This window comes from Candoia aspera, chromosome 2 (assembly GCF_035149785.1).
Source record: "Candoia aspera isolate rCanAsp1 chromosome 2, rCanAsp1.hap2, whole genome shotgun sequence".
Classification (NCBI taxonomy): domain Eukaryota; kingdom Metazoa; phylum Chordata; class Lepidosauria; order Squamata; family Boidae; genus Candoia; species Candoia aspera.
In genome coordinates this window covers 55278082-55299106 of record NC_086154.1, presented here as the reverse complement: position 1 = coordinate 55299106, position 21025 = coordinate 55278082, and the positions used below count along the sequence as shown (strand labels likewise).

At 38.1% G+C, this 21025-nt stretch overlaps 1 protein-coding gene across 2 annotated transcripts in view; it reads left to right on the top strand.

Annotated features, from left to right (window-relative positions):
• The window catches only part of IARS1 (isoleucyl-tRNA synthetase 1), a 518275-nt gene that overhangs the window by 12144 nt on the left and 485106 nt on the right, over positions 1-21025 (top strand). For both annotated transcript variants that reach the window (XR_010067094.1, XM_063291856.1), the window contains exons 6-12: positions 3738-3855; positions 13341-13488; positions 15919-16006; positions 17322-17382; positions 17603-17698; positions 19703-19825; positions 20481-20572. Coding sequence is in view for 1 of the 2 variants with exons in the window: in XM_063291856.1 (XP_063147926.1) it covers positions 3738-3855; positions 13341-13488; positions 15919-16006; positions 17322-17382; positions 17603-17698; positions 19703-19825; positions 20481-20572 (726 nt within the window). In the remaining variant the exon portion in view is untranslated. The remainder of the gene's footprint in view (positions 1-3737; positions 3856-13340; positions 13489-15918; positions 16007-17321; positions 17383-17602; positions 17699-19702; positions 19826-20480; positions 20573-21025) is intronic.

Below are 21025 nucleotides of genomic sequence, written 5' to 3'. Positions count from 1 at the left end.
GTTGGAAGAGAGTGTTTGTTATGCAGAGTGAGTTGTCTTGGCAAAATTCTATCAGCCTATGTCCTGCTTCGTTTTGTTCTCCCAGGCCATGCTTACCTGTAATTCCAGGTGTCATTTGACTGCCCACCTTAGCATTCCAGTCTCCCGTGATGAAAATAACATCTCTTTTAGGCGTGTTATCCAGTAGGTGCTGCAGATCCTCATAGAACTGCTCTACTTCAGCTTCTTCAGCCTCTGTGGTTGGGGCATATATTTGGATCACTGTGATGTTAGATGGCTTGCCCTGAATTCGAATTGAGATCATTCTGTTGTTTTTTGGATTGTATCCAAGCACTGCTTTAGCTACTTTACTATTAATTATGAAGGCTACTCCATTTCTTCTGTGGTCCTCTTGTCCACAGTAGTAGATCTGGTGGTCATTTGATGTGAAGCGGCCCATTCCAGTCCATTTCAATTCACTGACGCCCAAAATGTCTCTCTTTAATCTTGACATCTCACCAATAACCACATCCAATTTGCCCTGGCTCATAGATCTTACATGCCAGGTTCCAATGGTGTGTTGATCCTTAGAACATGGGATTCGCCGTTCACCACCAGCACTGTCGGCCGCTAGCCGTCCTTTTGGCTTTGAGCTAGCTGCGTCATCACGTCTGGGGCTAGTTGAACTCATCCTCTGTTCCTCCCCAGTAGCATCTTGACCATCTTCCGACCTGGGGGTCTCATCTTCCAATGGTATACCGACATATCTCTGGTTGTACTGATCCATTTAGTTTTCATGGCAAGAATACTGGGGTGGGTTGCCATTACCTTCCCCAGGGATCGCATTTTTTCTGACCTCTCTGTCACGACCTTCCCGTCTTGGGTGGCCCTTCACGGTTTAGCTCATGGCATCATTGAGGTGCTCAAGCTCCAGCACCACGACAAGGTAATGATCCTTTTAGTACTGCCTGGCTTTTTCACATCACACAACCAACCAGAACTGGGAAACAAGGGTATAGAATGGCTGAATGTGCAACTTTTAAGTGGTGACTGTGTTGGAAAAGTTTTGTTTCATGCCCTTCAGCCAGGAAGTTTCCCAGAATATTTATGTAAAATAACATGACACAGAAGGGGAAAAAAGATGGGAAGCTAGAAAATATAGGCTGCCATGCTTTGTTTTGTTTTTAATTATAAGGTTCTTGTGAGGAACAGCTGTGATGGAAAGAAAGATCTTACCATTCAAAAGCAATTCTTGGCCAGTCTTCAAAAAATAGCCTAGTGACCTGACCTATCCCAGAATGACTGCAGTGAAAGTAGGGGGTCTCCCAGATTTTTTGTTTTTGATCTTGTGATGGATTTCTTTTTAGAATTGGTTGTAAGATGACTTGAGCGTTTCATAAAAGGAAAAGCAAATAGTGTAAGGCTAACATTTGTTTAAAGGTTGAATGATAGGAAATATATTGAAATCTTGAAATATGCCCCAAATTTTGGAAAGGGTTAGTAGTAGTCAAAATGTTGTGTGCTTTTGTTAACCATTTGAAAAAAATACTGTATGCTTTCTTGCACCAACTGAATGAAATAGTGTCATTTGTTTTTAAATTTGTGAAGTACTTAAACAGAAAGCTGGCTGAATTTTGACACATTAAGAGGACTGTGTAAAAACTATGTAAAATCACAGATGATGCAGTGGAACGGTATGCGACTCTTGTCATTAGAGGACAATACAACAGTGTGAAAATTGAGTAGAAAAACTTCTGATTTATTTGATTATTAGCTTGATAGCGTGCCAGACTCTGCATTAAGTTCATTCATCATTAACCGTCTGTAGTAAAAGTTGTGTGTCTTTCCTATGAAAACAGAATAAACATTCTCTTTATCCAAAGAATTCTTCTAATTCAGAATTCTTTTGTCTAATTATGGCAGTCAGGTGTTGCTTAGAATGCTTAGAAGAAGCAAGGCTTGAAGGAAGCAGCCCCATGCAGGCTGACATTTGAATGTATGGTTCCTCAGACAGTTACTTAGATTTTTTTATCCCACCTTTCTTATTTTAATAAACAACTCAAGGTGGGGAACATACCTAACACTCTTTCCTCCTCCTCTTTTCCCCACAACAACAACCCTGTGAGGTGGGTTGGGCTGAGAGGGACTGGCCCAAGGTCACCCAGCCGGCTTTCATGCCTAAGGCGGGACTAGAATTCCCGGTCTCCTGGTTTCTAGCCCGTTGCCTTCACCACTAGACCAAACTGGCTGTCTTGCCTTTATTTCCTCTCTATTAGCCATTTATTCTTTGGAAAAGGGACAAAAAATGACCTTTATGTTTTATAAATGTATATTGGAGTATGTCGATTGTATTGCTTTGGAAATGTAATTTACTGTTGCAGACTGTGATTAACAAAATATAAAATAACTAAGTGTGCATTTAGGGCGCAGCATTTTAAATACAAATAGCATTAAGCAGTAGGAGGCTGATCATTATCAGGATTATAACAGGCATGGAAAGGGAATTTAATTTCCCTTGCTATGGTCCTAAGGAAAAAAAAAATTCCCATGAAATCACAGTTTGAATTTGGAGGATCTCTATTTTTCTTTGGGATTGCACCAGAGAGGAAACAACTGAATTACCTTTCTGTGGTTGGCAGTCATAACCATTATCAGCTCTATCTATTAAATAAAATCTGAATAATAAATGCGAAGAAATATTTAACCTTGTGTTCATTAAAAGTGGTTTATGAAGCATATTTTGTTCTTGTTGGGTTCATTTTTATGTGTGCCAGCTATAAGAGCAATAAAAGCCATGTTTCCAGCTTGCCTCAGTTTTAAACTGAGGCCCATTAACATTGTGCTCTGCTGCCTTAAAACGTGGCCAGGCTATCTATACCATTAATTCATTCTTGGGTGGCTGCAGAGGGCAGGCGGGAATATGCTTTCTACTTAGGAAGAACAAGCCAAAAGAAGAAAAGGTAGTAGAAAACAAACGATAAGGGTGGGATGAAAATCGAGATACGGATAGCGAAGCAGCAGCTCTGCAAAGGGATGTGATAGGATTCATGGCAAGGTATGAGGCAAACTGAATAGGCAGGGACTTGCTAGCACTCCCATCCAAAGCTGCAGGATTAGCCAGGATGAATGAGGAAAAGCTTTTACATTTGAGAACAACAGTGGCATCTTTTTTTTAGAATAACAAAACCAACAAAAACCAACCCCTTTTCCTGGCTAGAGCAACAGTCATGAGAAATGGTTCTGTGATATCTTGTTCACACTACCCATGCTTTCATGTAAGATGATACTTGAAAATTGAGATATCTAACCTGTCTTAGATTTATATCCTATTTTTTTTTCTCTAGAAGTTCCAGGTGGCATACCTAATACTTCCTCCTTTCAGCTTTTCCCCATAAGAACCATGTGAGATAATTTGGGCTGAGAGAGGGTACCTGATCCAAGGTAATCCAGTGAGTTTCTATGGCAGAGGATGGACCTGAACCTGTTGATTCCCTATTCCTAGTGCCCTCAGCACTACACCACACTGGCTCTTCTATTATAAACCCAACATCAAGATCATTCTTTCTGGGAGCCCCAAAGATACACTTTTCAAGATAACTGAAAGATGTGGTTTTTAAGAAAATCTTCACATTAAATTTACTGAGAAGGAAACCTTTTTGGAAGAGATTATGAGTTTGCTTTCTACATGTTCTCTATTATTCTTTTAATCTGACAAGTCTCATTCTGTTTTTGATATTTCAATTGTGTTGTTTTTGTAGGTGGGTTTTCAAACAGTTATATGACAAAGGATTGGTATACCGAGGAGTTAAAGTCATGCCTTTCTCAACTGCATGCAATACACCCCTTTCCAACTTTGAGTCTCATCAGAATTATAAGGTATGCTGTCTTATATCTTGAACGGAACTGTATAGTGGCAAAGTCACATAAGTTTGAAAACATTCAATAGCCTTGGAGTGTAGTATACAATGGATGGAGTATACAACAGATGGAGTGTACATTCGTCCCTATTCAATACATGTGTAAAAGCATTCTTCATATTAACAACTGACAAGCCATTGTTTGAAAGTACCGATTCCCCATACCTCCACCTTTCGATGTCTAGGCTTAAGAGAGCTAACATAGATAAACAATCAGGGCTCTCCTTCTGTTGGGTAAGCAGTACTGAAGGAGAAAATTTCATCAGTTTAATCTTAGGTAAGGTGTGTTTTAGATTCTGATCTGGTGACTGCCAATTTTGTCTTGACCTAAAGACTATTCTAGAAGCCGATGTCAAACATTTATAGGTTTGAGCCTGGGGGAGAACAGATTACTGTATTTCAGATGTTTAAGGTTCTGCATCATATTTTTAAGGAGGTAAGATTTCATTTGGACTGCAGCACTCCCAACCTGTGCTAGCAGTCTGTGAAGATACTGTAGGTGGTCCCTGGAGTGAGAAAAATAAAATTAAATAAATAACCACATTTCATCAGACAGGAAGGTTAAAATCTTGTGATATTTTCTAATCTAATACAATTTCAGCTATTTTAAAAATAAATTGATATAATTTTTATCCAGTTGTGGGGTCTCACAGATGCCATTGGGAAAGTCATGTGTGCCATGTTGCTCAGAGGATTGTGTTTTGCACCCCTGAGCTTATGTAGTAGTTCTCAAGAGTTGTTGATGAAAATGTAACTATCCACATAAAGGAAAGGCTTAGGAATTGTGGGCCTAGTGTATAATGTGATTTGTATGGGGCTAGCCTTGATGACTGTTTCAAAGCTATTGCTTCTTTTAGAACATGGTAGCTTGTTTCCACTTCTGTATATAGCATATGAAAAATATTCCACACCACTGCCTTCTCTAGCGGTGCAGTAAATTTTTCTCCTAAGTGTCTCGTTTGATAAAAGGCCTTTATATTTTCCCATATTTTGAATTCTGGCTTCTTATCAATTGCTTTTATTTATTTTTTTCATTATATTACATCTTGTGTTGGATTTTTATTGTGAATCAACCTTAGAACCATCAATTAAATAAGAAGTTAAAAGTATGGATAGCAGTCTTGTGTTTGTGAGAACCAGTCTGCCTGTGGGCAACTCCCACGGTGCCTCTCTTGACTTCTTTTTTTAAAAAAATATTTTAATTAAAAAAATTAAATGGGAATCTGGCATATTCAAACCAACGTGCCAGTGTCTAGCTTCATCTTTATTTAAAACATACAGGCCATACAGGCCCCCAGAGGCATTCGTAGAGAACATTATTAGAGTGATGCAGTCCAGTGATTTGCTTGGAAGAATGTCTATTCATCTATGAAGAAAGAAAGGTAAATATAAGTTGAGAAGCTAGAACAGGTGCTGAGGAAACAAGCTTTGCAACTTTGGTTGTTTTGTGAGAGGCTACACCTGTCATGACAACCATTTTGTGAATTCGAACTATCCTCTCATGGTAGCTGTATATAGCCACCTTTCTTCAGATGGTAGTTGTCTGCAAATATAACATGCACTTAAATTCTGGACAGGTGGTCCTCACTTAGTGACCACTCGTTCAGCGTTCAACAATGGTGCTGAATGAGTGGTACTTACAATCAGTCCTTGAGGTTGCCAAGTGCCTGAATTGCGATCATGTGACAGCGGGGCTGCTGCGATGGCCGGAACTTCAAGGACCAGCTGTAAGTACCACTTGGGCAGTGCTGTCATAACTTTGAACGGTCGTTGAACAAGTGAGGACTACCTGTATACTGACTAAAGTTTGTTCCTGTGAACTGATCTGCTATGTTTCAAGTGCTTGGATTGAATGTCTTAAACATATTTTTTTCAGTTCATTTCAGGGAAAAAAGGGATTTTTTTCTTCGCTTTTTAAAAAAAGCTTACTTCTTATAAATGTGTGAGAGGTTCCTTTGGGGAAATAGTACAGACCACAAACAAGAAGCAAGGTTTTTGGCTTCCTTTTTTCCAGGGGAGCCTTCCAAATAAAAAGAGCCTTCCAAACAAAATTGAGGATATCTACCTACTTTATTTTCTAAATCTTATCTCTGTGTATCTATATGCATCTTGTTCTGTGGATTTTCTACGTGTTTATTCTTATAGGTTATCTTTCCTTATATGCTTATATACATTTCTAAATAATTTTAATGTTATAATGTATACAGCTGTCCATTTGACATGTGACTCAAGGTGGCACACACCATTAAAAGCATCAAGTAGCAAGCCCACCCCCCATGTGTCTGTATGAGTGATATTAAAAAAAAAAAAGGAAAAATATTGCTCCAGAGCAGGGTTTCTCAACCAGGGTTCCAATGAGAGGTCACTAGGGATTCCCTGGGAGATCATGATTTATTTAAAAAAAAAAAAAATTCAGGCAACTTCATATTAAAGAGGTAAGTTTCATTCTTTATTTTTAGTTTAAGAACACTGTTAATGCATATAAACGGGGGCTTCTGGTGGGAAATGGTGGACTGAGCAGCTGTGCCTGTGCAAGGTCCGTGGGCAGAGCTGGCATTGTGGCAGTTTTTGGGGGCACAGGATGGTTTCTCCTGTAGCCCAAAGCATTTTTCCAGGCAAGGAAAATGCTGGGAATTGACCCATTTGTCCTCTGGATGGTGAGTTGCAGCCAGGAGACCATGGACAGCGTGCGTGGCATGGCAAGACTTCACCAGGAGGCTGGGATTTCATCTCTTCTGAGCCACGCTGCAGCCCTTAAAGGGACAGTAGGTCCTACCTTCCCATTTCTAAAACACCAAATTATTTTTTTAAGTTATGTACCCTAAGAGAAGCTTTCTACAGTAGAAGAAGCGGAATCTCTTGGTGCTTATCATTACTTCTGGACTATATTTTACATTTTTAAAGATTTGGCTTGTTTTCCCATTTAAAGTGTAACGAAGATTGAGAATACGTAATTGACTCACTATTTTTGGTATTGAATTTGGAGGAGGAATATTTTTCAACACTTGCTGTTTTAAATCTTTTTCTGTTCATTTTCTTTGGTATTTGTCTGCTAGTATACTTTCTCTTGCCAATTTTAGATGGAAGTTTTTCTTTATTAACTCATTAACTCCTTTCCATGTGAGTTAAGTTACTAGGGGACGCCATAATCTACTGTTTGAAGTATGCAGGATTTCAAAGAAGACTTCACAGAACTCTGTTGTGAGTTTAAACAGACTTTAAAAGATCTTTCCTCAGAGTGCTGCCAAGCTATTCTGCAGAGCGTTTGGGACATTGGAGAAGAGATTGTTGCTAAAGTGTGTCATCTGGATGAAAATGTTACGATGGAGGATGAAGATTTTCGAAAAGATGGGGAATTTTCTGTTAGTGAGATGAAAGCAATGCCGGGGAAGATTATACTTTTGTGCTGAGGGTGTTAAAGTGACAGTCTGAGTTCAAGTTTGTACAGGGAGTTGCTTTGCTGGGACCATGTTATGACTATTTGAATCAGTATTACGGGAAATAAGAGAATATGTTTTGTGGGAATTTTTTCTTTGCTGAGAAGTCTGAATTTTTGAAGGTGGTATTGGGGCTGTCTGATTTTTGTAAAAAAAAAATGCCTTATGTGTAATAAGGAGATATGTAAATGCCCTGGTATATTTCGAGGAGGGGTAAACAAAAATTAAGAAAGTGTAACTGGATTGATAATGAGGTTATTACGATTTTATTTTTTTAATTATTTGGACTAAGATTTACAGGATTTTTGATTGGTATGATTTAAAAAAGTATTGATAAGACATAATATTTGGCTTTTAAACTTAATAAGGTTAAGTCTGTTGTAGTACTATTAATTATAAAAGAAGACAACTTATATGTTTTTATAATTTGATTTTTATTATAGTGGACAGAAATATATTGAATAGTGGTAGGAAGGAAATAATTAAATGGATGTTGTTTTCAAGGGAGAGGGAAGTTGATTTAGAAATTTACACACACACACACACACACAGTACTGTGCAAAAGTTTTAGGCAGGTGTGAAAAATGCTGTAAAGTAAGAATGCTTTCAGAAATACAGTATATAGTGTAATTGTTTATGTTTATCAATTTACAAAATGCAAAGTGAGCAAACAGAAGAAAAATCCAAATCAATATTTGGTGTGATCACCCTTTTGCTTCAAAACAGCATCAGTTCTTACACTTGAACACTTTGTATACTTGCACAAAGTCAGGGATCTTGTAGGATTAGAGTCAGGTGTATGATTAACAAATTATACCAAGCAGGTGCTAATGAGAATCAATTTCATATGTAGCTTGAAACATAGTCATTAATTGAAACAGAGACAGCTGTGTAGGAGGCTTAAAACTGGGTGAGGAACAGCCAAACTCTGCTACTAAGGTGAGGTTGTGGAAGACAGTTTCATGTCACAGGTCATGCACCATGGCAAGACAGCATAGCAACAAGACACAAGGTAGTTACACTGCATCAGCAAAGTCTCTCCCAGGCAAAAATTTCAAAGCAGACTGGGGTTTCAAGAAAAGTGCTGTTCAAGCACTTTTGAAGAAGCACAAAGAAATGGGCAACGTTGAGGACCGTAGACGCAGTGGTTGGCCAAGGAAACTTAATGCAGCAGATGAAAGATACATCATGCTTATTTCCCTTCGACATCGGAAGATGTCCAGCAGTGCCATCAGCACAGAACTGGCGGAAACCAGTGGGTCCCAGGTACACACATCTACTGTCTGGAGAAATCTGGCCAGAAGCGGTCTTCATGGAAGAATTGCGGCCAAAAAGTCATATCTCCGGTGTGGAAACAAGGCTAGGTGACTCAACTGCACGAAAACGTAGGAACTGGGGTGCAGAAAAATGGCAGCAGGTGCTCTGGACTGGTGAGTCAAAATTTGAAATATTTGGCTGTCGCAGGAGGCAGTTTGTTCACCAAAGGGCTGGAAAGCGGTACAATAATGAGTGTCTGCAGGCAACAGTAAAGCATGGTGGAGGTTCCTTGCAAGTTTGGGGCTGCATTTCTGCAAATGGAGTTGGAGATTTGGTCAAGATCAATGGTATCCTCAATGCTGAGAAATATAGGCAGATACTTATCCATCATGCCATACCATCAGGGAGGTGTGTGATTGGCCCCACATTTATTCTGCAGCAGGACAACAACTCCAAACATGCAGCCAATGTCATTAAGGACTATCTTCAGCGTACAGAAGAACAAGGAATCCTGGAAGTGATGGTTTGGCCCCCACAGAGCCCTGATCTTGTTAATATGTTTTCTACTACAGATTAAGGTTACTATGGTAACTAATCATTTTGGCCGGGTGAAGAGGTTGAATTTAATTGTCCTCTTTTCAGATGTTAATTTTTGCACCTGGGGGGAAGAACTTGCCTGGACTTGTTTTAGTTTCTGTTTCCCTTCTGTGTAGGCATGTAGAGAGTTAAGCAGCTCTCACTGAGAGCCTGTAAGAATGCAGAAGCTTTTAAATATGTTTTGCTTTCTGTAAATAAAATTATTTTTATAGAAATGCCTGGTGTGTGACTTTTCTGATCTCTCCTGGGCCAAAGGCTTTCCTAGCAATCTGCCAACAGATCTCAACATCATCGAGTCTGTCTGGGATTACATGAAGAGACAGAAGGATTTGAGGCAGCCGACATCCACAGGAGATCTGTGGTTAGTTCTCCAAGATGTTTGGAACAGTCTACCTGCCGAGTTCCTTCAAAAACTGTGTGCAAGCTTACCTAGAAGGATTGTATTTATATTTATTATTTTAGTAATGTGGACGTTGATTTTGTAATTTTATGTGCGGGGTTTTTAAAGGATAATTTTATTGTAAACTGCCCAGAGTCCCCCTTTTTGGGGGGAGATGGACGGTAATAGAAATTTGAATTATATATATATATATACACACACACACACACACACACACTCTTTTATATAAGGGGAAGGAGCAATTGTATTAGTGATTTGTATATGTCAGTGGAAGGATGTATAGGAATAATGTGCTCTTGGTTTGGTAAAGAGTAAGGGTTTGATTATGGAAATTGCTGTATACTCTTGTTGGAAGTCACCTTTGTATATAATCTCTAAAATTCTTTTTTTTTTGTTTTTGTGTTTCACACTTTTTTTAGTTTCTTTTTGTTTTTCTGTAGTTTTTATCTTTGTTGTAAACTTAATAAAAGAATATATAGAGGCCTACACATGAAATGAATATAATAATTTTGTAACTTGTGGCCTATGTTTGAGCCTGAATGTGCAGGGGTTCCCCGAGGCCTGAAAAAATATTTTGAGGGTTCCTCCAGGGTCACAAAGTTGAGAAAGGCTGCTCCAGAGACTATTCAAACACAATCCAAACAGGCCCACAAAACCTCTTGATCCAGTGCCTAGGGATATCTTACTCTATGGGTTTTACACTATGCCTGTATCTATAACTTCTATAAAATTCTATTTGCCTTTTCTATCCCTTCTTCTATTATAGACGGGTGTGAATTGCCCACACCTCTCCATGCTGCAGAGGGCAGAGAAACTGAAGTTCTTTTCTGCTCTGCCTAAGTTATAACTGCTCAAGTTTGGCTGCTGGCTGGCGTTTTCTAGGCTTTTTGGCCAGGTGTTGGTTGCTTCTGGTCTGAGCTGTTGTTGGGACTTTGGCATCTCTCAGTTTCTGGCTAGGAGAAGGGAAAGTCAGATCTAGCAACTTTTGGCTGGCTGTTGGCACTTCTGTAGAAGTTGGTGCGGGTGCCAGGCTCTGCTTCTCTGCTCATTGGGTGGTTACTTGCACTTCTGACCCAGCTCTTCTTATATTATGTGCCTGTGCTGCATGGCTGGCTCTGGTCCCAACACTTAGCAAGCTGGATTTGTCCTGGGGATCTTTTGCTTTGCTCAGCTCTCACCTGCAATTTTTGCCTGCAAAGTTCGACTGTTCCCCTTCTCTCCCAACACACATAGACATGCAACATCTCCTTCTGACACACCTACCTCCAGGTCTGGAAGGCTTTTCTTGTAATAACTGGGGAATAGGCAGAGTCTAGCTAATTCAGCAAGTCCTGAAGGGAAGAGAAGAAAAAGAAAAAAGGGAAGAAATGGCTCACCCTGACTGCTGCAAGGTTTTTCTTCCATGAAATAGCAAAACGAGTTATTCAACAAGTTTGTGATGTCTTTGACCTTCCCAAAATGAGTTGTTCAGTGCCATCCCAGTATTCTCTGAAAATGGTTTTTGTTTGAATACAATGTGCACAAATGACCATTGTCTTGTTTTGACACACACTGTGTGTTCTTAAAAACTGGCTTATTTTGGAAGGAGAAATGCAAAGAGAAAAATGTGTATGCTACAAATGTAGCATTCATTTTTCAGTATGTCCAAAAACGTTCAGCAGAAATGCCCAACTATCCTTGGTGCTTCTTAAATCAGTCAAGGTGGCTGGCAGCGTACAGCATTGCTGAGAAGTGAATATAATTGGAAATCATTATGTAACAACCAGAGTATGTTGGTGTCTTGGTTGTTGATTTTGCTTTGAGCTCATAGAATGCCTGTACTCTGGAGGAAATCCTCAACTCTGCCATAAATAGCTTCAGTCTCAAATAGAATCACTCAAGTTAACATATGGTGTATAGCCGGAATCAGGAAGAATCGGCAAGGTGACAAAATTCAAAGGAGAAAAGGACTTCTTTGTTTTTTAATGTGTAGAAGGAATTTCACAAATACTGCTTGTCATGCAAGCAACACCTGCCAAAGCTCCTGCTTTTTGGAAACCATTGCAACTGCAGAAGCTGAAACCATAATGTAACTTGCTTGCCCTTCCCTTAGTGTGATGTGTGAATACAGTGATTATGGCTTGTTCAGTAAATGTTTAAAACAAACCGTGACTTAGTGCAACATTTCAGTGTTGCAACCAAGTGCATTTTTTCCTGGGATAGCATGGTAACTGCAGCTTGCAAGCCTGAGAAAAGTGACAGCCGCTTAAAGGAGTTGCAGACAAGTGATAGATTTGCATCCTGCGTGCAATGAAACACTTTTTACCTTGGCAGAGCTCTAGGGTTTATATTTTGGCCCCAATTAAGATCTGATATAAATGATAGGGATGCTGGACAGATCCAATTCTTTGGCCAGATTCTTTTCTCTGCCACAATTTTACCTATTGGCATTGGTACAGAGATTTTAATTTGAAGAATTTTTAATTCTTGTGAGTAAATAGACATTCAAACATATTTTTATGGGAAACATATACTTGATTTCTAAGTGTCGCATTGGATCAAGGAGAACAGAAAACACATGCAGTTTGCAAGAGGAGAACATTTTTGTAAAGAGCTTATTCACTTATTTATACATACATTTATAGGCCACCTGCGTCAAAACGCTTGAGTTGGCTTACAGTATAAGAAAGGAAGAAAATACAAATATAGAAATTTACAACTAACGTATGATACAGCTAATAACCAAAATCTATGAGGGAGCCCACATAAGACTGCAAATTGCTGGAAGACATACTATTCTGACTGATAGCTAATGTGTGGCAAGAAATGAGAAGAGTTTCTTAGTTCTTTTATTGATCTGTAATAGGATTTATGGGATAGAAAAGCTGGTGGACTTACAGCTAAAGTTGTTTATTTTCTAAAAATAAAGAGAAAATGCATGAAATAAATGTATTAGAAAAAGTAGACTTTCAGAGCAAGAGTTTTGGGTATGATCAGATCTTAGTATATGGCATCTATATTAATTTTTGAGATCGGTTTTTGGGTTGTACTCAGTGACATTTCAGGATTTCTTGGATTTTATTTATTTACTGTATTTTATGATAATTGTTTTATGTGATTTTAATGTTTATGTTTTGTGCGGGATTTTATTGTAAACCGCCCAGAGTCCCTCTTCTGGGGGAGATGGGCGGTGGCTAAATTTGAGTAATAATAAATAAATAAATAAATAAATAAATAAATTTCAGAGAATGTTTTCCAAATCCTAACTCTCATTGCTAGGGACCCTGCAATAGAAGGAAGAATTTAGATGATTATTTGAACAATAATGGATCAATCTGGGTAAAATGTTGGATTCAAAACTAAACACAACAATTACTTGCAAAATCTATTTTAGATATGTAGGAATAGTCATTGATTTTGAAACTACACATTGGTTATTCCATAGATTTCTTGGATGTTTTAGCTTTATGTTGTGGATCAGATTTAAATCAGTGCAAACATCTGTGCCTCTAGGTTAAATTATTATTTTTTGCTTCCAATTTGAAAATCCTCTGAATATTTGGATAATTAACATAGAAGTTTTTTTATTTTACCATGGGACCAGCCATCAATTTAATGCACTTTTTAGATACTTGTTTGCCTTTGTGAGTCATGAATAGTCATAAATGCAAATATTATTGATTATAACAATACCTTTTTATTATTTTCTGAAGTGTAAAATAAGTTTAATTTTTTTCTGTTTGACTTAACCTTTTTCAAATTTTTATGTTGAAGGATGTTCAAGATCCCTCAGTCATTGTCACCTTCCCGTTGGAAGATGATGAAAGTATATCTCTTGTTGCTTGGACAACAACTCCATGGACTCTGCCTAGCAACTTGGCCCTCTGTGTTAATCCAGATTTGCAGTATGTGAAGGTGAAAGGCAAGTGTAAAACATGAGATGGCATACAGTTAATGGCTTCATCTAGTAAATACAAATAGTGTCTTTATTTGGAAAAACATCCTACTTAGTTCATTGGATTTTGATAATCAAGTAAATAAGAGGGTTATTTTATTATAGAGGTGCAGAATTTTGAAATGTCTTGCACTTGAAACCCATAATACAGTTGTTTCAAGTTTGAAATGGACTGTTCCAATCTTACCAGAAGCGTTCAGATGCTGTGCTGACCATTCTGGAAGTGCCCTGTTTCTAATTTGAGACAGTTGTTTCAAGCTTGAAATATGGTTGTTTTGAGCTTGGAACACCTATGGAATGATTGGAGCAGCACTGGAATATTTCTAATAAAGTCAGTATTGCTATTTAAATCCCTTGATTTTAAAATGTTTTTCATCCCCTCTTTCATGAACAGCTGTATTCCATGAATGAATGGGTTTACTGTCTGGCAGGAACAAAGGCTGTTTATAGGCACATGAACAAGTGGCTAACTTCAAAGCTGATTGACTTTATATATTTGTTCTGTCACCTTCATTTAACACCCTTTCTCCCAGGAACTTCTAGCTGATGCCATAATAAACCTTAAGAAAGGTAGAAAATTGAGGGATAACAATGATTATATAAAGTGGTTTCCTTCCATGCCTTCTGATTAACCTGTTCATGATGATTCAGATGGCATTGTAATAACACAAGCATGACTGCCTGTAGGGAGCAAACAACTTTGACCTGTTGTCAAGTACAGTTGTCTTTTGTCCACGAAATACCATGAGCAAAACAGTGAACAGGTGGTATCTAACTTGAGCCCAACATTTTCCTTTGCTAAATCCGGTAATTCATTTTTAGGGGCTAGGCAACTGCTTGGAAATTATGGATCAAGAATAAGCAGAATAGACTAAATCTCCTGTAATCAGGTTTAGAATGCATTTAATGGGGGAGTCTAGACATATGAGTGATGAGGACATGAACTTTTGAATTTCAAAAAAGAGAAAAAGTGCCAGATATTTGAGGACCAACATTTGTTTTATAGAAATTAAGATCCATTGAAAGCATTTCACTTTTAAGCTTTCTCAGGTTGGCCAGGCTTAAGGCCACTCTCCTGCCCTTCTTTTATCCTTGGAGGAAGTGCCACTGATTTCTATAGGTGGAAGCACCTAGTCAACCTTGGCTGATCTTGAAAACTAAGCAGAGTCCAATCCGGTTAATACTTTGATGGGAGACCACCAGCAGGCCAGAATGGGATGTCTAACAATATTTCAGAGGAAACATAGCAAATCACTTCTGTACTGTTGGCAATAAGTGCCTGTGTGAATTGAGCTTGACTCAAAGGAAACTAAACTTAGAATATAGTAAACCAAGCTCAAGGAATTATTAAACTACTCAGTGCTAGCTCCTCTGATCAGCTGTTGAAGTTATCTCTGCTTTCCTGAGATGGCATCTGATATTCTTTCATCCTACTTTTACTTGTTCACTGCTTCTATCCACCAATAATCTGGCCTTTCCAGCATGCTGGCTGGGGAATTCTGGGAATTGAAGTTCACACACCTTATAGTTGCCAAGTTTGAAAAATACTGCTTTAAAGGAAACAGTTGTTGCTGATAAATACATGCTCGGTGATTTCAGTGGACTGCCCTGAGAATTCAGAATGCTGCTATGCCTTAAATTCTATCCAGAGGTTCTGTGAAGGAAGGAACCAACAAGAGCTCAGCCCTGGTTAATGAGAAAGAACCCTGGTTGGTAAGAGTCTTCAGGACAAGAGCCACCTACAAAAACTTCATGTACTGCAGGCATGCAGAGAAAATCATTGTTACGGTTCATCAAGTCACATGTCATGGCTGGTTTGTATACCTGCCTAAAATCATGGTTTTTGATTAAGGTATAGCTAATAAATCAGCCGCAGCTTTTAATATCATACTAAATCACAGTAGTATTTCTTTACCAAAATTGGCTATGTTGACTATATTTAGTCAACTGTGTACCAAAGCCTGGGCTACTCTTTGGCAACAAATCCGAATTTGAAAGTATGGTTTGAAGGTGTTTTATTTATTTATTGACTCATTTTACCATGGCATATTGAAATATCTTGGCTTATTTCTGCTTTGCTTTTGTCCTTCTCTTAACCATCTTCTCAGTCCACAGAAGTGAAGGCTAAGGGTAGCTAAAAATAAAGCAAAGCAAACTAGGAATTGTCTGAACAAGCATGATTAGCTTAAAGTTTTTTGGCCGCACCTGAAATTGAATTAAGATGAATCCTTGCTTAAAGTTAAGTATGAACATAGCCCTGGTGACTGTATTTACACTTCATTTTTGTACTGCCAGTCTGGGATTTAACAGTATTCCTATTATTAACATTAACATTGCACATTTATATCTATTTCTGTTCTAGAGCAGAAACTGAATATTAACATGATTTTTTTCCAGACCAAAATACTGCAAAAATTTTCATATTGATGGAAGCTAGATTGGCATCCCTCTACAAATCTGAAAGTGAATATGAAGTACTTGACAGGCAAGTCAATAGATTATTGCATGCTTTTTAAATCCTGTAATTTAGAATTAATTGCTATGGAAAAGGCAAGAAAAGCAAAAAATAATGATTTACCTTGTCCGTGGTATGACATATGAAAGTACTTGTATGTACTGCATTCTCTCAAAGGGTTTGGTATTCAGGACTGAGGATTGCATTAACTTGAAAGTTTCATCTGTAGCAAAGGGCTGACTTTACTTTATGCAGCTGCTATCAATCACGTAATTTCTTTTGAAAACAGAATAGGAACTGTAGCGTCTGCAGCTAAAGTTGCTGCTTTTGTCAAATCCTGATGCTCGTACAAAGGGATCGGATTGCAGCACTGTGACACTGTTTTTGTAATTCTGAACCCACCCCCCATCGGAATAGGGCAGAAGGGATCTATAATTTTGATTCTATCTTCAATAATTCTTTTGTGGATCTGTCTTGTTATCTCTGGGGGCAAAACTTCTTTTAATGAAGGAATCTGAGGTACTATCTATTAAACCAGTGTTTCTCAACCATGTCAACTTTAAGATCTGTGGACTTCAACTCCCAGAATTCTTAAAGTTGCTAAGGTTGAGAAAAACTGCATTAAACCAAAGTGAAGCTCCTCTACTTATAAAGAATGAAAGCTGCACTATTTTGTTTTTCCTTCCCAGTTACATTAAAGCTATCAAATATACATAAATCAGACCAAATAATAATATTCTGCAACAATTGTAATTGTTCATTAAAGCTGTTAACTACCAACTTCGTGGGATAGTTTCTTACAACATGGATCTTACTCATGCTGTTCATTTGCTTTTCTTGATGCAGTTTTCTCTGGCATTTACAAGAGAAAACTGGATTATATTCTAATTAAAAAACAAAGGAAGGCTTAAAAGAACAAAAGAACCTCTGCATCAAAAATAGCCTCTTCAAATTGTCTGCTACAACTGTGTAGTTCATATTTAATTGTTTGGATTGCACAAATAACTAAATCTGAGCTAAAGAGCAGTTATTTTAGTTTAAACTATGTATCAGTTTTAATTAAGAAACTATATAGTTTATTTTTTCCATGAGCTTTCAGAAACTTTTCTAAAATTTTATAAACTGATAAGTATTTTCTGTGCTGTTGCTTTGGTGATTAGGCTTTAATTTTATTGTATATATCAAGATATATATGTATATGTGCGTATATACAGTAAATGTCTATTTTATTGTAATTTTTATGGTTGGCTGGTTTTGGTGTTCTGTTTTGGCAGAAAAGCATTCATAAATATTGGAAGGAATTAAAAGTTATGAACTCTAACTAATTTGAGAAACTGTATTTCAGGTTTCCTGGTGTTACACTGAAAGGGAAGAAATACAAGCCTCTTTACAATTATTTTATTAAGGTAAAATACTTTAATGGTTAATCATTTGCTATTTCTAATGTCATAGCTAGAGGTCTAAAAAAGGGTCCGTATTGGGGGAAAAACCTAAAACTACATTTTGCATTTGGCAGCAAAGGAGGGAGAGATGGAGAGATCAGGATCTTGATATTCTACAGTGTTTTCCTATCTTTTCCATATTGCTGTTTTCTACATTTTGAAAACTCCCGTATTTTTCTTCTAGTGCAGAGAAAATGGCGCTTTTTCTGTAGTGACTGACAACTATGTCAAGGAAGAAGAAGGCACAGGAGTTGTACACCAAGCTCCTTACTTTGGTGCTGTAAGTTCAGAACCAGTGACCACTTTATTGTAGCTCTCATTCTGGTACTTCTTTACTGAGATTCAGAATCTCTTTTTGAACTACTGATTTCTATCGTGTTCTGTCTAACCCTGTTCTATCCAGTACTTATACTGTAGAAAAAGCATCCATATTTATCTTAGCTAAAAGGAAAGGATGAAACGTACGTGCTTATTTGTCACTGAGACTCAGTCTTCTTTGATTGTGGTGGGACTTTCATTGTGAGTGACTCAGGATCAATTCCCTGTTGATTACAAGGAGGCATCCAGCAATGGGATGTGTAAAATAATAGGATGGAATAAGTTATGACAGAGTTTTATAAACAGAGAATCACTTGCATTTGGACTGATCTCCTAAATTCAGAAATAAATGTGTCTATTTTGTACTCTTCCCAAGTCCTGCTGGGCTGCCCCATCATCCTGGGAGGGTGCTCTTGGGACGGATGAGTGAAGACTAAACTGATGACAGCAGGTTCAACAACCAACCTTGGAATTGACAATGAAGATATTGAAGTGGTGAAAAGCTTCTGCCTTTTAGGGTCAACCATCAACAGTAAAAGAACAAGCAGTCAAGAAATACGCTGCAGACTAGCACTTGGTATGGCAGCCATGAAGGCCTTGGAAAAGATACTCAAACACTGTGATGTGTCTATACCTACACAGATTAAAATAGTACATGCAGTGGTATTCCCTGTGACAACAGGGAAGAAGCAAAGGTTAGACTTTGAAGAAGCAGGATAGAAAGAGTATTGACATTTTTGAAATTTGGTGTTGGAGAAGACTCCTGAGAATACCGTGGATATCCAAGAAAACAAACTGAGGGATCATTGTACAAATCAACCCAGAGTTCTCACTTGAGGCACAAATGACCGGGCTCAAATTATCCTACTTTGGACACATTATGCAAAGACCCAGCTCTTTGGGAAAGACTCTTAATTCTGGGAAAGGTGGAAGGAACGAGAAGAAGAGGACAACCAGTAGCAAGGTGGATGGACTCAGTTGCAGTGGCAATGTATGCAGAGTTGGAATATCTGAAGGACTAGGTTAGAGACAGATGGTCAGAAAATCTATGTGGCTGCTAAGAATCAACACCTACTTGGAGACATATAATAAGTCAGTCAATTGTACTACCTGGTACAGATGTCAGGTGGATTTTTGACAATGGCATTTGCACAGAATAGTGTAGAAGCGGCTGCTGTCCTGATGTGTATTTTCAAATACAGTGGTCAGATGCTATACTCTGTATGCTTTATATATGCATGCCAAGAAGGGCAAAATGCATGGGACATCTAGAAGGGATGTTTCTTGTTCTCCTGGTACATAGAAAGTTGTCTTAAAACAAGTTAATTTATCTAGTTTTACCACTGAGCTCTTGGTCCTTCTCCTTAAGTAATGCTGGGAACCCAGGTCAGCCTTGTTATTATTAACCCATTTCAGAATTTAGGAAGCTGAACATCATGAAAATCTCAGGACTGGTCTATGCATTCTTTGGATAACTATGATGTTTTTATACAGTAAGCTAAAACCAAGCAAATCAAAAAATGTCTCAGTGTATTATGTTCAACCAGTTGTGGTTCCATCATAAAAACTTGATTAAATAAATTGTAAATTGCGCTGTAAAGATAAACCGAGTTAGTATTTGAGTCATAACAATATGACCTTGGATAGAAGTGCTTTTCTTTTATGATAGGGTGCAGGAATGGAAACACTATTTGTGGTGATAACTTACTGGCACATCCAAGTCACCAGTTGATGGTGCACCTGAAAAATGGTGAATGTGCATGTTGAATTAGTTCTCAGTATGATTAAATGTATAGAACAGAACTTTTGCAAAATACCTTTTGGTTCTGCAAAAGCAGTTCATAATGTGAAGACAATATTAAATCATAGTATTGGGGAATTTAGTTAGCCTTCTGAAGTACAAAATTCTACCTCAAAAACCAAAAGACAAGAGTCTCAGTTACTTTGTATTTCGTTACTCTTATAGGATGATTACAGGGTCTGCATGGATTTTAATATTATTCAGAAGGATTCAGTGCCAGTTTGTCCTGTTGATGCTTCAGGCTGTTTCACAGCAGAAGTGACAGACTTTGCTGGACAGTACGTCAAGGTTAGTTGTCCTGAACAAGCTAGGAATTCTGCTTTAAAGAGTATTCTGAAACTGAACATGTAGTTGTCTCCACCTTCCCTCCGTCTCTCCCCCCACCCCCAGTTTTAATCCTTAGCATCACTTGTGAAAATGGTGGAAAAATCACTCTGTCCATTTTTTCCAGTTGCTGTTAAAATAATCTGGGCTATATCTCTTCTGTGTTTTCATATTTAGGATCCATATCCTAGTTCCAGTCTAGATGACCAGGCCCTTGAGTTTCCTACTCTTGAGACAAGCTACCAGCTCCATAAATGACCCTTTACTGAATTTGCATATAGTGTTTGTTTTTGGCCTGTTGGGGTGTTTAAATTAATTCATAATGATGTTATTTACTTTATTTAACCTAAAACAAACCATAATGTAGCATGATGGGTGAACCTAAGCCTGTTTGAGGAAATAGTTGAGTGAGGTATAGTTTAGTTTACCTGTCTTCAAGAACTTGAATCACAGCTGTAAAGCATCTGTTTTTCAGAATTAAATTTTTTTATAGTACTACTTTTCAGTGAATCCCAGACACTTTGTGTATTACAGTAGAAATAGCTGTCAGTTTACAAACTACTTTTTCTCTCTAAGATACTTTGGCTTAATGTTATCTTAACATAACTTGCTTTGTTAGGATGCTGATAAAAATATAATCAGATCTCTAAAGGAACAAGGAAGATTGGTCCATACCAGCACTTTCAAGCACAACTATCCTTTCTGCTGGAGGTAAGAAGTATTAATGCAACACTAGCTTAAAATGAGCATCCTGCCTAATCACATATTTTTGAAAAAGTTATCCTACTTTATTCTTATTCAGAAATTAAAAATAATTTGTATTCAAATACTTGTGCACAACTGAAAGTAGAATACTGTTATGGATGTGCCTGAAGTGGAAAATGTGTTTTATCTCTCTCTTTTTTTTTTGGTGCCTTTGAGTCAGTGTTGGCTCAACTCCTGGCGACTGCCTGGACAAGTCCCTGCAGTTTTCTTGGCAACATTTTGGAAGAGGTTTGCCATTGCCTGCTTCCCAGGGCTGAGAGAGTGTGACTGGCCCAAGGTCACCCAGCTGGCTTTGTGCCTACGGTGGGACTAGAACTTACAGCTCCTGGCTTCTAGCCTGGTGCCTTAACCACTATACCAGACTGGCTCTCTTCCAGTTTGATTTCAGAAATGTCAACC